The sequence below is a fragment of the Phyllostomus hastatus genome, unplaced genomic scaffold (genome assembly GCF_019186645.2).
Source record: "Phyllostomus hastatus isolate PE091 unplaced genomic scaffold, TTU_PhHast_1.1 phas_scaffold_501, whole genome shotgun sequence".
Classification (NCBI taxonomy): domain Eukaryota; kingdom Metazoa; phylum Chordata; class Mammalia; order Chiroptera; family Phyllostomidae; genus Phyllostomus; species Phyllostomus hastatus.
In genome coordinates, this window is record NW_025334033.1 from 70,453,636 (window position 1) to 70,469,926 (window position 16,291).

The 16,291-nt window shown below is 61.2% G+C and overlaps 1 protein-coding gene across 5 annotated transcripts in view; it reads left to right on the forward strand.

Annotated features, from left to right (window-relative positions):
- PPP2R5C (protein phosphatase 2 regulatory subunit B'gamma) overlaps positions 1-16,291 on the forward strand; it is a 104,937-nt gene that overhangs the window by 85,391 nt on the left and 3,255 nt on the right. For 3 of the 5 annotated variants that reach the window (XM_045822537.1, XM_045822538.1, XM_045822540.1), the window contains 5 exons: positions 1,811-1,981; positions 3,525-3,652; positions 5,818-5,919; positions 7,265-7,337; positions 11,358-11,474. In XM_045822537.1, the coding sequence (XP_045678493.1) occupies positions 1,811-1,981; positions 3,525-3,652; positions 5,818-5,919; positions 7,265-7,337; positions 11,358-11,474 (591 nt within the window). The remainder of the gene's footprint in view (positions 1-1,810; positions 1,982-3,524; positions 3,653-5,817; positions 5,920-7,264; positions 7,338-11,357; positions 11,475-16,291) is intronic. The other 2 variants (XM_045822539.1, XM_045822541.1) reach the window with 1 other exon arrangement.

Sequence of the window (16,291 nt, forward strand, 5' to 3'; positions counted from 1 at the left end):
CTGATGAGCACACTGGGTGCACCCGGGCACCGCAGGGGCTCAGGGGCAGCCCGCTGGGTGACAGGGCCCTTGACTGCAGTGACGACGTGTGCCCTGGTCGTCCCCTTGTCCCTCATTGTGCCTGGAACCCAGGGCACCGGCCGTTGTCGCCACGAAGCCGTGTGCAGTTCAGCACGTGCCTTTCTCTCGGTTCATTCAGCAGCACGGGTGGCTGCCCGCAGGCGGGGGGACCGCAGGAGGGGGACCGCAGGCAGTCAGGGCCCCAGGACCGCAGGTGGGGGGACCGCAGGCGGGGGGACCTCAGGCAGGGGGACCGCAGCCAGTGAGGGCTCCGGAACCGCAGGCAGTGAGGGCCCCAGGACCGCAGGCGGGGGGACCGCAGGCGGGGGGACCACAGTGAGGGCCCCAGGACCGCAGGCGGGGGCACCGCAGGGGGGGGGACCACAGTGAGGGCCCCAGGACCGCAGGCGGGGGCACCGCAGGCAGTGAGGCCCCGGGACCGCGGGCCCGAAGAGGCTTTCCTCTCAGGAGAGTCCTGTCCGCACGGGAGCGTGACTGCTCTCCGACCACTGCATCGCAAGTGGACGTTACGTGGCTGCTGCTCTGTGTTTAGATTTGTTGGGGTTTTTGGCATTTTATTTTTATTAAAAATACAAAATTTGCCCTGGCTGGTGTAGCTCAGTGCCGGATTGAGTGCCGGCCTGCAACCTAAAGGGTTGCCAGTTCAGTTCCCAGTCAGGGCACATGTGTGGGTTGCAGGCCAGGTCCCCAGTAGGGGTCGCGTGAGAAGCAACCATTGATGTATCTCTCACACGTCAATGTTTCTTTCCCTCTCTTTCTTTCTCCCTTGTCCTCTGTCTAAGAATAAAATAAATAAACTCTTTAAAAAATAAATAAGAATACAAGAGCTATGGTAGCCTAGATTAACAAGATTGGGCATGTCAGGTGCTGGGGCAAGCATTTAAAGACTTTTTAAAAATCACTTTATTAAGGCATAATTCACACACCACACAATTCACCATTTAATATGAACAGTTCACTGGGTTTTGGTATATTATGCCTTTAACTTTTTTTAATTTCCAGTTTTTATAGAGGACGGACGAGAGGGAGAGACATCAGTTTGTGGCTCCACTTGCTGATGCATCATTCCCTGGTTGATTTCTTCCGTCGTCGTCCCCGTGTCCTTGTTGCTCTCCCCTGCCCCGCCCACCCCGCACCGGCTGACTCTGACACGTTTCCTGACCGGGGAGTGAACCTGCAACCTCGGCGTGTTGGGACGATGCTCTAACGAACTGAGCTACCCGGCCAGGGGTCAGCCTTTTAAACTGTGGTAGAACACACATGACGTGAACTCTGCCTTTCCAGGTGTAGTTTTAGGTGTGCAACTCGTGGACAGTAATGACACTCACAAAGGCGTGCAACCGTGGCCACTGTTTGCAAAGCATCGTCACCGCCCCCGTGGGAAACTGCACCCACTAAACCCGCACTCCAGCTCATTTCATGCCTCTCAGAGGTTGCAGCACCATTGAAAACACTATACACACACATATGTATGTATGTGTGTGTGTCCCCTGGCCCCCTCCCTGAACGCACTGACTGACTGCCTGCCTTCCCTGCCTGTTTAGAGGGCCTGGCCCTGGAACTGGCCGGTCTCGGTGAGTGCGTGGGTCACGCCCATTGAACTTGCTGTTCTAAAGCGTTTAAAACCAGACCGGCCACTTTACAGCCAGCTTCTCTAGCTGTACAGCCCAGGCAGCGAGTGGCGGGGCGCCAGCCCCGGGACGTCACCCGCCGCGTGCTATCCCCCCAGGTGGTGATGGCACTTCTCAAGTACTGGCCCAAGACCCACAGCCCAAAAGAAGTGATGTTCTTGAACGAGTTAGAAGAGATCTTGGACGTGATCGAGCCCTCGGAATTTGTCAAGATCATGGAGCCGCTCTTCCGGCAGCTGGCCAAGTGCGTCTCCAGCCCGCACTTCCAGGTACGGGCACGGGGGTGCGTGGGGGCAGCCAGTGGCTGCGGGGCGAGCTCCCCTGGGGGGGCGGTGACAGGTTCCTGGGTGCGGCCGGTCACGCCGTGCTGCTCGTGTGATTTGAGGGTAAACGTCGAGGTTTTAATTTTAATCGTACTTCAAAATAAGATGCTAAGACTTTAATTCTATGCACCACACTTCAGTATCTTGTGCCCATTACTGGAAACATTTCTTGATAAGAACAGTTAGAAACGACCTCTCTGGGAAGCCGACTCTGTCTGCATGTCCGGCTGCTCCAGAAGGCGTACAGCCCCGTGCTCGACAGCTGACAGGCCGATCGGTGTTCACACAGCCGACGCCACGGCGGCACGGCCTTCCCTCTGACTTCGCGCCCGCGTGAGGCTCGCGGTTCCTGGCGCCGTATAACCCCGCCTCCCTTCACCCTTCAGAAAACCCTTTAGTCCCGGTTTTCGTCACCACGGAACTCTCAGTTGGGCCACTTCCCGCTTCCTTTCCTGGTTTCCTCCTTAAATGCGTCGGGCTTCTTCAGAGATTGTCCCCAGTGGCTCTGCTCTGTTCAGCCCCCCGCCCCACCCTGGCGTTCCCTTGAGCAGACGCCTACTGTAAACCGACCGTGAACAAGGTAAAACCCGAGGCTCAAAGCGAGCACGCCCCCGCGGTCCCCAGGGGGCCGGTGACCCCGCAGAGGGGGAAGCCGGGCCAGCACAGCTGCACGGGACGTGAGCGCACACGCCGCCCTGGCCCTCAGCCCACGAGGGAGGGCCTGGGTTCCTGCCTCGCCCTGCCCCCGCTGCGCCGTGTGTGCGTGGGCAGCGGCCGCTGAACGGGGCCCGTGTGACCGCGTCCTGGGCACGCCGCCCAGGGTCTGGCGTGAGTGTCCGCTGAGTGAGCGGTGCCGCTGCCCTGGCCCTTCAGCGTGACGTCCCGGGCGCCGACGTCCAGCCTTCTTCATCGCGTGGCACACGCGAGCTGCTCGCTAAAACCGTGCAGCACGCCGGAACATGCATTCTGCTTTTTGCCAGTCCGATATAAACGTGTAATTCTGATTGACTTACAGAACAACAATAACAGTAGTAATGACCACCTTTTTGCTCCAAAGTGACTTTTTAAAGAATCAGGTGCCTGCACCTGTACGCAAGGGTTTCTGGTACCAAGAACTAACCAATCAGACGAAACGTTTTTAGGCAGCGTGACCAGTAAGACACAACCACATCATGTGACCTACATGTTTGTGGTTCGAGACGGGGTTCACACTGGGTGGCCGTTGTTGCGCTGGCTGTTGTCAGTTTTTTATTTGACAGTCTACCAGGAGAAGGTCAGTGCCCCTGAATAAATAGCTAAGTATGGCGTGCGCTGAAAATTCTTGCCGCACACCAGCCAGAAATCACTGGCCGAAGGTGTCGTGAGTTTGTGGGAACAAGTTTGCTGACACAGCACACACTTCATCGTCCTGCTCACGGGGGTAGCGGGGAGGGTATCGCGGACGATTCCCGTCACAGCCGGAGTAAAGCGTGCGCTTCCTGTCCGCCAGGTGGCGGAGCGAGCGCTGTACTACTGGAACAACGAGTACATCATGAGCCTCATCAGCGACAACGCCGCCAAGATCCTGCCCATCATGTTCCCGTCCCTGTACCGCAACTCGAAGACCCACTGGAACAAGTGAGCAGGGCCGGCGGTCTCCGCGTCTGCGGGTCTTGTTCTTTGCTGTTTAACTTCTTTTCTGAAGGTTTTATCGATTTACTTTTAGAGAGAGAGGAAGGGGGGGGGAGAAGGAGAGGGCGAGAAACGGCAATGTGCAGGAGGTAATTCCACTGGCTGCCTCTCGCACGCCCCCCAGCCGGGGGCCCGGCCCACAACCCCGGCCTGTGCCCTGACAGGGATCTGTGACCCTTTGGTTCGCAGCCAGTGCTTAACCCACGGAGCCACACCAGCCGGGGCTTTAATTTCATTTTTTAATTACAGTTTGCATTCAGTGTTACGTGTAGTAGTTTCAGCTGTAGCATCTTCTGCTCATGCTTCAAACCGCTTACGGTCGAAATCCAAGTCTGAAATATCTGTTACGAAACAAGACGTTGATTTCTCTGCGGCCTCGTGATTAAGTGGAGGTGCGGTCCGTAACTGGCCTGCCCCACCGCCTTCTGGGCCCACGTGCGTTCACGCCCGCTGTCCCTGGCCACCGTGCGAGCAGCAGTGTCTCGATAAGTTCCCCCCAGAGGACTCGGAGGTCCCTGCAGAGCTCACAGGGCTCTGCCCCTGCGGGAGCACAGTGCCCCCCACCCCGCTCCTGGGGCCTGGAGCCCTGCCGGCCCGCGCCCCGGTGAGCCTCCCTACGTGACCGAGAACCACCCGCTGTGCCCCCCCGTCCGAGAGCAGGGGATGCGGACGAGGCCTGAGGAGCCTCACGCGTGCTCCCCTCCTGTCGGTTCACGGAGGAGGGTGCGTGGGCCGGTTCTCACCACAGTGCTCCCTGAGACCGTCTCAGTGTGGGCGCCGCCGCCGCCCTTTGCATGATAACCGTGGGCACGGGCGGGGCTGTCTGCTCACATTCCCCCCCGTTCTGCGTGCGCAGAGCAGTAAGTGGGGATTTAGAGCAGGGCGGGGAGCTGAGCGGGGACCGCTGCTCCTGCCCCTCGTGCACAAGGGGGCAGTGGGCTTGGGGGCAGCAGCCCGGCCCGCAGTCCGCCAGGGCCCCGGCCGCTCCCTCCCCTGGAGAGCGGGGAATGTCGGCGCCCAGCCTGGTGTGCCGTGAAAGCCAACCGAGACAGCAGTAACGCACAGGCACGCCGCGATTTTTGCGCCTCACACACGTGTTGTTTGTCGGCTGGAGGCGGGAGACCCCGCCAGCGAAGAGGGGCCCGCCCACTCTGGGCTGGCGGTCGGGAAACCCACCCGCTGTGCGGCCTCGCTGTGCCTGGACACACGGCGCTCTGCCTGGCAGTGACCTTCACCTCGCTGTGAAGGGGGATTGGGGAGAGGTCAGCTAGTCCTAACACCCGACGGGCCCCCCCGTAAACACTCACCGCAGTCCTGGGCGCGGGAGCGCCCCCGACTGGCCCAGTCGAGGTTCGCGCGTTCGCTGGGAACCGCCGCTCCAGCGCCTTCCCTCTCCGAGCCCCGCGGTGACGGCCCGTTCCCGTGCGCACCTGAGCGTGACTCCTGCCCCGCGCACAGGAAGAGAGGCTCTTTTAAGTGTTGCCCGCGTATGATGTGGGTTTTTATTATTATAAAGTTAACTAAAAAGTAGTTACGATTTGAAAGTTTAATTTTTTGTTTCGGGTTTTGGTTTGACATCTCTCCGGCTGCTGCTCTCAGATGTGGGGTGGGGGGAGGCTCTGCTGCGCAGCCGTGCTGCCGACCTCACGGGGCCCCGCCCCTCCGAGGTGCCAGAGCCCGCAGCCGGGTGCGACTGCGCTGCCCTGCGGTGATTTCATCCTCCGCCTGCCAAAGCTCTGCAGGCATTACTAAAGTTAGTTGTTTCTGTCCTCAGTGAATGAGGTGGAAAGGAAACTGGCATTTATAGGAAATAAAGTGTTTCCATTATTGTTCTCTGTATAATTAAGTTCGTCTTAGTTATACTTGTTCAAGTTTAACCCAGGGCCGGTGAGCAGGGCCGTGAGGGGGACTCAGGACCGCGAGGCCGGCTGTAGCAAAAGGAATAAGTGAATCCGAAGCCGCAGCCTCTTCATTTTAAAGCTTGAGAACTTTGCAGACTGTTGACGTAGCCTGATAGGTTTGGAGGAGAAATCGGCTGTCACCGCGGATCGGGGGGGCGGGGGTGCAAGTGATGAGGCGTTCTGAATCTCGACACCGAGTTTCACTTCCAGGACAATCCACGGCTTGATATACAACGCCCTGAAACTCTTCATGGAGATGAACCAAAAACTGTTTGACGACTGCACTCAGCAGTTCAAAGCAGAGAAACTGAAGTAAGTTGCTCTTCTCCAAAGTTGCTCTTTCAAGGGCGATTTTTTTCCTTAATCCTGAATAAACTTCTGTTGGTTTGTCCTAATGTCATTCTTCACGTTAAAGCAAAATCAGCCCTTTCATACTTCGAAAGCAAATAAAACGTTTGTTACGATAACCTTATTTTCAGAGAACACACCCTTAAAGTTAGCTGTTTTCTCCACTTAAACGCTCCTAGTTTAAGTGTTTTTGCGGAAGTGCACGTGCGGCCAAGAATTTAACGGCCAGGATTTCTGCACCTTTCAGGGACACTGGGAGGCCTCGGTGCGCCGCGGTGCGCCGTGGCCTCCGTGCTCGCCGGACGGGAGCGGGAGTCAGTCATCGTCCCGTGAGATTCGGGCGGGGGCACGCGCCCTTCCCCTTCCCACAGCTCCGCTCGCGGCGCTGACCCCTGCTCCGCGGGCGCCCCTGGGGTCTGGCCTGTGTCCTTCGCAGAGCCACGCCCCCGTCCACACTGTCTAGGGGCAGTCTGGGTGACAAGGCGCTCTGTATCCTTCATAGTTGTGTGATTAGTCGGGGTTATGAAAACCCCGACTTCAGGGTCAGTGTGAACTGTCGGAGCTCTTGTCCTTTGCTTGTCCCTTGGAACTGGCTACGGTAGATCCCCTTGACTGAAGGTCATTCGTTCAGATCACAGCCTGTGTGACAGCAGTCACATCCACCCTTTGCGCACCGTGAGTGTCTGCCTGTGTGCCAGGCCGTCCTGGCTTCCGGCAACACCGCGGTGACCGGAACCAGCAAAGGCCGGCTTCCCTGGGGCCTGTGTTCTGGGTCGGGGGCGGGGGAGGGGTAGAGCGAGGCAGCCGGCACGCACAGGGGAGCTGTGGAGTGTGGGCCGGTGGTGCGCAGCAGCGGGCTCGGGGAGGCCGCGCCCACACCCTCCGCCCGGCCGCAGCTCAGCTGCTGGGCGCAGGGCTCAGCCACGGTGGCGGGCCCGCTCTCCCAGAGTGTCACAGCTCTCCGAACGGGGCCCTAAAAGTCGTGTTGCCGGTGTCCTGGGCTCACGAGCAAGTTGAGCTCAGCGACGGCCTGGAGGCCGTGTGACTCCCCGGGGGTGGCGTCAGACAAGGCCGCTGCTTTTCAGCGTCAGCCTCGGGGTGGGGGCCGCCGGCTCGCTGCGGCGCTCCAGGTCTCCCCCCTGAGTGAGTGACGGCTGCCTTCTCACCCACCGTGTTTCCCGCGTCCCGCCCTCGCCGCCCCACGGCGAGGAGACGGGGCCGGGGCGCTGCCCCCACAGTGGTCTCCCTGTGGCGGCTCCCTGGGTTTGCTCCCTCTCTCTAACCCCAGTGACCTTTTACTGTTTTCCAGGGAGAAGCTAAAAATGAAAGAACGAGAAGAAGCGTGGGTTAAAATAGAAAACCTAGCCAAAGCAAACCCGCAGGTACTACAACGGAGAGTGACTTGAGATGTCTCGGGCGGGGCCGCATGTTTCTGTGAGACGGGCCGGTGGCGCGTCACGGGTGGGCGGGCGGCCGTGCGCACGGACGCCGTGTGTGAAAACGTCCGCAATAAAAGTGCTTTCAGCTTCCGGACAAGCGCTCGCTTTGCCCCAGGGCGTCGTTGCCGCAGGACTGGCGTTTCCCTCCTGCCCTTTAAGTAAGGCGTGAAAGCGATGGGTGTGCTGTGGTGAAAAGAGGCCGGGACACACAGGCTCCGTCTGGGCCAGCATTGCGATGTGCTTTCCCTTGCAAACGCCGTAGATGCTGTAGCTCAAGCCGTACTTCCGTCTTTTTAATAGCAAATTCTAAAAGAAAAGGAATGAGATTTGGAATCTATCGAGTATAAAGTTTATCGCTTCTTCCCTAAAACCGGGTTTCTATAGGCCGAGCCTTTGTCATTCAAAAATTGCCAGACCCCTGTCCTCGAAGCAGCTGAGCCCGTCCCGCGTCCGAGCGGGGGGGCCTGCGCATCTGGCACGCGGCACCGACGCCCGGTCTCCCGAGCAGCCAGCCTCGGGGCCCTGGGAGCCGTGACTCCCGGGGTGGCTCCGGGGTGGCCGGGCTCCGGGGGCGTGAGTCCTGGTCCTCGGGGCCCCGTCACCGCAGACGGTCCTGCGCCTGCCGCCGCAGTGCCTGCCGCTCCCCGAACGCCGTCCGTGTGGGTCTCTCTGTCACGCTGAGCGTGCTCGGGTGTCCCCGGCGCCCCAGGAAGGAGGAGGCTTGACTTTGCACGGAGGGGCGTCCCCGGAGCCCAGCCAGGCCCCGCGAGCCGTCCGCGCGCCGTGCTGGGGGTGCGCGAGAGGAACTGTCGTCTCAGCTGGTGGGGAGGCTTGCCAGTCTCCGTCAGGTTTCACAAACAGCGAGGCGCGAGTGCGGGGGGAGGAGTACACCTTGCCTCTGTGATAACACTGCTTTGTGCTTCCTCTGCTGAAACTACAATCAGGAGACTTACGCCATGGGGAAGTTGAGTGACATTCTTAAATGCTCCCTTGAGTCCGCCTAAAACGAACAGCCAGCGGTGTCTGTTCCGCCCTGTTCCACCGCAGCGCCATCCTAGGACGCCTGCGGCGCCGCGGGGCGCTGGCCTCGGGCGGCAGCTCGGGCAGCGGCTGCGCAGCCTCGGGCTCCCGTGTCGCAGGGCAGGGCGTCGGCGGCGCGGACGCACAGTAACGCCGCAGGTCCGGGCGGTGGGCGGCGTCTGCACGTGGCGCCGGCAGATGGGGCCCCCGCGAGGGCTGGCGAGAACCCGTCACACGCACTCCAGATCGACCCCCTGGAGAAACACCGGAGACACGGACCAGTCAGTGTGTCGCACTGGTTTTGCCGAGAGCACAGACGGGACCTCACGAGAGGCTGCGCGAGCTGTCACGTGACGGAGGGGAAGTGCTGGGGGGGGCGCACAGGCCCGGCTGGGTTCACCGCGGGGCCGTGACAGCCGTTCCTCCCGAGACGTGGGCCGCTGTGGGCTCCCCTGCGCTGTCTTGTGTTGCGTCTCCGTCCCTCTTGGCCGCTCTCCTTCCTCACCCATGTCTCGGGCGCCGGGGCAGCGTGCAGGGAGTGCCTGCGCCCGGGCGCCGCCCTGCGGGGACCCGCCCTCCATCCGAGCACCGAGCGCCCCCTCAGCCCTGTGTTGACACATCTGTGGCTCCACCCCGGGCGCCTCTCTGTGCGAGCAAGCGGAGCGGACGGAAAGTACTTCGTGGGCGGGGCCCGCCGGCTGGGGGCGGGGTCTGCGGGGCTAGGGGGCGGGGCCTGCGGGGCTGGGGGTGGGGCGGGTGGGGCCCATGCCTGCCCTGGTCCTCTCCAGGGAGCAGCGCTCCGGAACTCGAGCCCCCGCTCGCCGTCCGCCACAGAAAGTCAGCGAGTCGTTTCCTGCCTGTGCGACCGGGACGGCTGGGTGTCTGAAGCTTGGTTCTCGGGCTCAGACCCGCCCTTTTCAGAGTCGATTTAACGGCTTCCCCTTTGGGGGCGGGTGCTCCGGGGTCCGCCCTCTGTCCCCTGACGCGCGTGGAGGGGCCTTCTAGACGGTTCCTCCGGTTGTCTCACGGACCGCGTGTTTCGTGTTCCCACGGCCGTGGGCCCCGGGAAGGGGGCGCCCCCGCGGAGCTGAGTCTGTTTGTTCCGGCGGTGGTGGCAGCTTCGCTGGGCGTTAATGCCGGACGTGACTTAACTTCTACATCGTGAGATGCTGCTCTCCGGCATCGCTTCTCCTAATCAACCAAGTGGGGCCGCGTCACGGTCTACTGCTGCCCTCTCCGGGGACGTTCACGGGGCCGTGTGAAGTGACCACCAGCACTCCCAGGGGCTCTGGGCGGGGCTCCGGCGTGCCGTCCGCCCGGGGCAGCAGGAGGGGAGGGGGCGGCCGCCTGGGCTCCGAGAGACACGGCTGCCTGGGGGCCGTGCGCTCCTCGGCCCTGCTGTGAGCTTGAGCCTGCACGGAGGCGTCTGTTCCCTGGGCGACCCCGCCCTGCCACGTGACGCTCGTTTTGCCGTGAGCGTGCTGTGGCGCCCTCGCTGACCCGTTCTCTGCAGGGGCCCAGCGAGGACCGGGAGCCCGCGCCGCCGCCGTCATAGCCCACCCCCCGGGTCGGGTGGGCGCTCCGTTTCTGCTCAGAGGGGCCAGGTGCCAGCCTGCTGGTTCAGTGTCAGTCCCTGCGCCGCCACAGGAGGGCCGCAGCTGCTGTCCCCTTGGTCTGGCCCAGCGGCCGGGAGCCTCGTGAGGACAAGGCGTTGTGCCGTGTCCCCATCTCCCCCGTGGCCAGTGGGGCACAGCCCCAAGTCATGGCACTTTCCCAGGACAAAGATGGGGGGCGGTCAGACTGCACCCACTGCACACTGGGTGAGGAGGGCTGGAGGCCCGCACCCGCTGTCGAGGGGGGGCCTGGGAGGAAACGGTGCCGCTTTGGGGTCCCGAGGGGCCTCGGCCCAGCAGGAGTCTCAGCCGAGGGACTCGGGCCGTCTGAATTCCCCGGAAGGGGCTCGGGGCAGAGCGAGGACGGCAGGGACGCTGCGTCCTTCCGCGCTGGTGGGCTCCAGACGTGGGGGAGGGCCGGGTGTGCTCTGCACCGGAGGAAGGGGACGGAGGTGTGGGTTTCGCCCGTGTGTGTGCTGAAGTGTCACGAGCAGCCGAGTGACCTCGTCAGCCCTGCGTCTCAGACCGCTCGGGCCGCCAGCAGTGCGGGGGGCACGCAGGGCCTGCCGCGTGGGGGCTGTGCTGAAGAGCGAGTGAGGGTGGGGCTCCAGGGGGCGAGCGGCCTGCAAGGATGGGGTTTGGGGGGTGGGGGGGCACAGGCGAACGGAGCGGGTTCACGGGCGTGAGGCGCAACCCCACGGGACGCGTGAGTTGGACAGGGCCTGTTCTGAGGGGCCGGCAGGAGGTGACGGGGGAAGCCGGGGGCAGGGGGCGTTCTGGCTACAGACAGGCTCAGGAAGCCGCTGGGAGGCCCGTGGGCCCCGGGGACACGCTGTCCCTTCGCTGCAGTGCCAGCTCACCGTGGCAGCTGTGCGGGTGGGTGTGGTCCGTGGTGGGGCCGAAGCGAGTTAGGAAAAAGAGCAAAGGGTCCAGGAAGGAGGATGCGAGAGGAAAGGGAAGGGCCCTGGGTCGGCAGGCGGTGTGTGAAGGCTGGGAGGTTAGAGGCGCAGGCCCCAGTGACCGACCCAGGGCGCGCCCTCGCTGCTCCTGTGGAGCCAGGACACCAGGGACTGCAAGGTGCTGGCACCACCTGTCCCCAGCCCCGGGGGGCTGGGAGGGTAGCGTGACCACTGGGGCCAGCCCTGCCCTCCCACCCGCGTGTGGCCAGAGCTGTGGGGACCACAGTGGTCCGCGGCAGGGCCAGGGCGCTGCCGGAGGAGGCGGTGGAGGGCCCTGGGTGCATTGGAGGGAAGCCGCGTCCCGCCAGGAGGAGACCCTGGCGCCCGGCCCCGGGCGCTGCCGGAGAGTGACCCCACACTTTGCATTGCAGTACACAGTGTATAGTCACACGAGCACCGTGAGCATCCCGGTGGCAATGGAGACAGATGGGCCCTTGTTTGAAGATGTGCAGATGCTGAGAAAGACAGTGAACGAAGAGGCTCGCCAGGTAAAAGTGCGCAGAGCTCCGCTGGGAGGCGCGCGCTCGCTGGAGATGCGCTTCCGAGGTGCACGCCCCCGTGAGGGGTGGCGTGCTGCCCGGCAGGGGCTGCCGTGGGAGCCAGGGTTCAAGTCCAGCTGCAGAGGCTGCACGGGGAACACCTCACCTGCGCATCTCAGGGTCGATTCGCTGGAAACGGTCCTGAAGGGTTAAGCGTGTGCCTGTGGCCTGTCTCTGCCTCCCCGTTAACAGCAACGGCCCCATCCTTACCTGTTCTTTCCATGTTAACTTGAGCCAAAAGTCGAGAGCTTCGCAGTAACTAATGTCTTGCCGCTGTCCTCTCCTTTTGCCTTCCTCCGACTTCCGCACTGGCCCAGCGGGTCTGCGCGAGCCCCCCCCTCCCCACTGCACTCACAGCCCAGCTCAGCCACCCAGACGTTGGGGGGCCCGGGCGGGGCCTGCGCCCCGGTGGGGTGCCCAGGCCTGCCGCATGCAATCCCTTGCTCGTGTGGTTTGCTTCTGCCGTGGTGGGAACACCTGTGGTGGCCCCCACTGGCCCACAGGTAGACCCGTTGCTCAGTTGAGAACACACATGACGTGGGCGCCAGAGAGGGTTGCACAGCAAGCTCCTGCCTGTGCTCGAGGGGCCTTCCCGAGCCGTGCCTCCCTGAGGACGCCCCCCGTTTCTGCTCGTGTAAGCTGATGTCGTGCTGGCCAGGCTGGGGACCTGGCCTCTGACTTCAACCCGGGGAGAGTTTCCAAAGACGCCAGCGCTGGAACTCTGACGTGTGCGAGGCCGGAGTGCCTGGAGTCACGCTGTGTGCCGTCTGCAGACGGCTCACCAGTGCTGGCCTCCTTCAGAGCTCCATTAAGTGGAGGGGCCTTTCGGTCGGCTCGATTTCAGTTCAAGAAAACCGCACTCGCCGCCTGGTCAGACAGGACTGGATGTTTCCCGGAGCGCTGGCCCAAGGGCCATCCAGACCGCGCAGGCCACGCTGTCCGGCCCGCAGCCACAGCTGTGTGGCCGCCAGCAAGAAAAGCACGTGGAAGTGTCTCATTCCGCACTTTCCATTTTTTTTTTTAAGATTTTATTTATTTTTTAGAGAGACGGGAAGGGAGGGAGAAAGAGAGGGAGAGAAACATCAACATGCGGTTGGCTCTCATGAGCTCTTCACTGGGGACCTGGCCCACAACCCAGGCATGTGCCCTGACTGGGAATCGAACCAGCGACCCTTTGTTTCGCAGCCTGTGCTCAGTCCACTGAGCCACACCAGTCAGGGCTCACTTTTAATTCTTGCCCATACATAGAAATGACAATATTTGGGGTATACTGGGACAAAGTAAACATCCAGATTAATTTTGCCTGTTGCTATTGCTTTTCACTTTGTTGACACGGCTACTAGAAAATCTGAAATTACGTATGTGGCCGGCGTGACTTTGGATCGGGCGGCCCTGGTCTGGACCCCTCTCTCGGGGTTGCAGGAGGTGCCCGCTCTGGACATGGCCATGCTGCTCCTGCTGGCCGGCTCCCAGCTGCAGGCTAAAACGGAAAGCAGGCAAACGCACGCTCCGTTGGCCTGTCGAGACTGAAAACACGAGGAGTGCGGTGGGGAGCTCAGCACGCCCCTGGTGAGCGTCAGGAACTCAGTCTTTACGTAGTCCGCGAGTTCCGTGGTTCCCTCACAGTTAGTGATTTTATCAGGGAGACAGACCTAATAAAAACCATAGAAATTCTCATATTTTTCTCTGTTTGTGGGAGCATTGATCTTCCTACTTGATTTTTTTTTAACTTGGAAAGCAATTTGAGGTCCTCGTTTTGCTTACCGTTTTGATCTGACAGCTTAAAGCGTGCTGAGGAGCGGACTGCCAGCCTGTCACCTGCAGACAGGCAGACGAAATCAAACTGTTGCCCTTCCCCGGGGGGCCCGCCTGTGAACTTGTAACCATGTGCTCGTTGTTAATCTGTCCACAGGTGAGGAGGAAATTGATGGTTTGCAAGCCAATGCTTTCACAGTCAGTGTCTTAGGGTTGGAGAATGTTTCTTTCTGGTACATCCTCTGACTTGATGGTCAAAGCCAGGAAGAAAACCAACTGCCCCAAAAGTAATGAGCATCGTACGTAATTGTGTGACCTATGGACATGTGTGTGGCTTAGGGCCTTCTCTGCAGGAGATCACGAACTTGATCAAGAACGCAGGCTAAGCTAGTGTTCTCTTCTGGAGTAAGACCTTTGGAAGCAGCACCAGCCCCGGGGAGACAGCCAGGACCCAGGAACCCTCCCGACCGGGTGATCTTGGCACAGGGCGGCTGTCCTCCCCGGGAGGAGCGCTGCCCGTGTGCTGGGGAGAAGCCCGTCCACCCGTCCAGTCCCAGGTCACGGGCGTGTGGACAGGGTGGTTTCGGGGGGCTCAGAGCAGGTTTGTTTTCACGGCTCTTGACATTAGAGTGCACGACACAGGTTCTTCATGTAGTTGACAGTCTTTCAGGAGTGACGCCCCTTCCCTTCAGATTTCCGCGGGCCACGTTCCAGGGCTGGGAGACTCCGTGCCTTTAAGAAGACACCGCCAGTTCTCCCCAAACGAGCACCGTCTCAGGCGGAGCCCCGGCGGCAAGCTGTCCCCAAAGTCACATGGCACCACAGAGGACCTAGAATAGCCAAAACAATGCCAAAAGAACAAAGTTAGATGGTTCACAACACTCCCCAGCTGCAGGACTTCTTGTGGGTTTCTGTGGATCAGCCTGTCTGGACGAAGACCTTCATGGTGCAGCCTGCTGGGCGTGACATGTGATGTGCGGGAACCCTCTTCACGGGGGACTGTTCGCAGCCACGTCCCGGGAGTCGCAGCGACTCCGCGGTCGGGGCACAGGGGGCACCGGGATGCGGGGGCAGCGCACGTCTGTGGCTGAGGGCCAGCACCGACAGAGGACGCGTCAGCTGAAAATTAAGCCTTTACTGTTTCCAGTGCCCTTTTAGTTTTACTTTCAACTAATTTTACTTCCCAACATAAGTCCACATTTCTTTAAAATGACCCCCGTGCATTGCACTGACTCTGAGGGCCGGGGGGCGGGGGGGGGGGGCGACTGGTTGGAACTGGGTGGAGAGTCTCGGCGGTGCGTTCGCGCGTCGGTGCGTTCGCGCGTCCCAAGTCCGTTGGCGTTTCCTTTGAGGAAGGTGCGCAACCCCATCTAGAACATCCTGGGGACCTTGTGCGAAGGGCGTTTACACCAGACATTTAAAATGTTTGCCGTTCTGGTTTTTAACAGTCGGTTGGGACAAAAGCCGCGGCAGCCGTGCAGGCCAGGAGAGTGGGGCTCAGGCAGAGGAGAGGCGGGGAGCTCGGGGACCTGGGGCTCAGGCAGAGGAGAGGCGGGGAGCTCGGGGACCTGGGGCTCAGCCTGCAGAGTGTGTTGGGGCTCTTGCACCGAGGGAGAGAGTCGACACGCTCGTGTGCCCATGAAGTAGTGTCCCTGTCACCTAGCTCGTTCCTGGTGGTGAGGGTCGTAGTGGCGAGGGCTGGGAAGTCCGCCCCGCTCCGGCAGTGACGCGTGCGCAGGGTCCCTCACTGTGCGGGTGTGGCCTCTCCCTTAGAGCTGCCATCAGCTGCAGAACCGCAGAACCGGCCACCTCCTCCCGGGGGCATCCCGCACAGAGACGTCCCAGTCCTGGCACGCCATCGTCTGTCCGTCTGTCCCGCCCTCCGCCAGCATGCCGGCAGCGCGTCCCCTCCACCGAGCGTTGCCCCCTGAGGGTGGCCATCTGCACGGCGTCTCGTGCTGTCCTGCTCCCGTTCCTCCGAAGTCACTCGCTGCTTCACACAGGGACCGAAAAGGCCCGCGCGCCGGCCCACTTGGGGGTCCGGGGCCTGCGTGTGCTCTCTGACTGCATCTGCCGGTCCAGCGGCGAGGTGCCCGCCGGTGCCTTTTTCTAGCAAAACGCTTCCTCCCTCCTGGGAGTGCTGTCTCCGCGGCCGTCACATCCCTCGGGCAGGACGTGCTGGGTTTGGTCTGACTCGCTTTGCTTCGTTTTATAGCTCGCCCTGCAGTGGGCGTAAAACTCGGGGCGGGGTTTCCCTCTGAGGGTCCTGTGGGCCGCCGGCAAGCCCCCTCACAGACGAAAGCACTGCGACCAGTGCCGCGACTGTGACGGACCCGGCCCCACAGTCCCTGGCATGCGTGGCTTTCGGGAAGCCGCTCACAGGGTGTCCGGGGGAAGACCAAACCCCCTGCCTTCACCGTGAATGACTGTCAATATCCAGTAACGCTTCAGAAATAATCTTGAAGTGATGTCACTCAAAATTGTTTCCAAGCTTCGGTATTATTGCTGTTTGAGGAGGTAGTATGCAGAGAACCCTAAGAAATGCCAGCTCTGCAAAAAATGTGCACTTTCCGTGTACGACCTCTGCAGGTTCTTGAATGTTTTTCATTAAAGCCAAGAGTACTGTTCCGACTGCACCGAGCTAGGCACAGGCTCGAGTTTCTGGGCGGCCTTCTGTGTGCACGCGGCTTCGGTGAGTCCGACGGCTCCCCGTCGTCGCGCCTAGGCAGCGCTCTGTTAGCGCAGCGGCCCCCCCTGCGAGTGGGATGCCTGGTTTGCCGGCCACTCCCGGAGACGGGTGTGCGTGGGTGTCGGCCGCCTGCACTGGGCCCCTTTCCTTTGCAGGCACAGGTCTCCGAATCCTCGTGCAAACGTGAGCTTTATTTATTTTAAGGAAAGCCCGGCTGTTCTAAACTTCAGGAAGAGAATGGGCTGGAAGAGGGAGTCCTTTATTTCTTACAGTTACTGTTGGGAGATCTTACGTAAATAAAAAACACTTTTCTAAGTTTTAG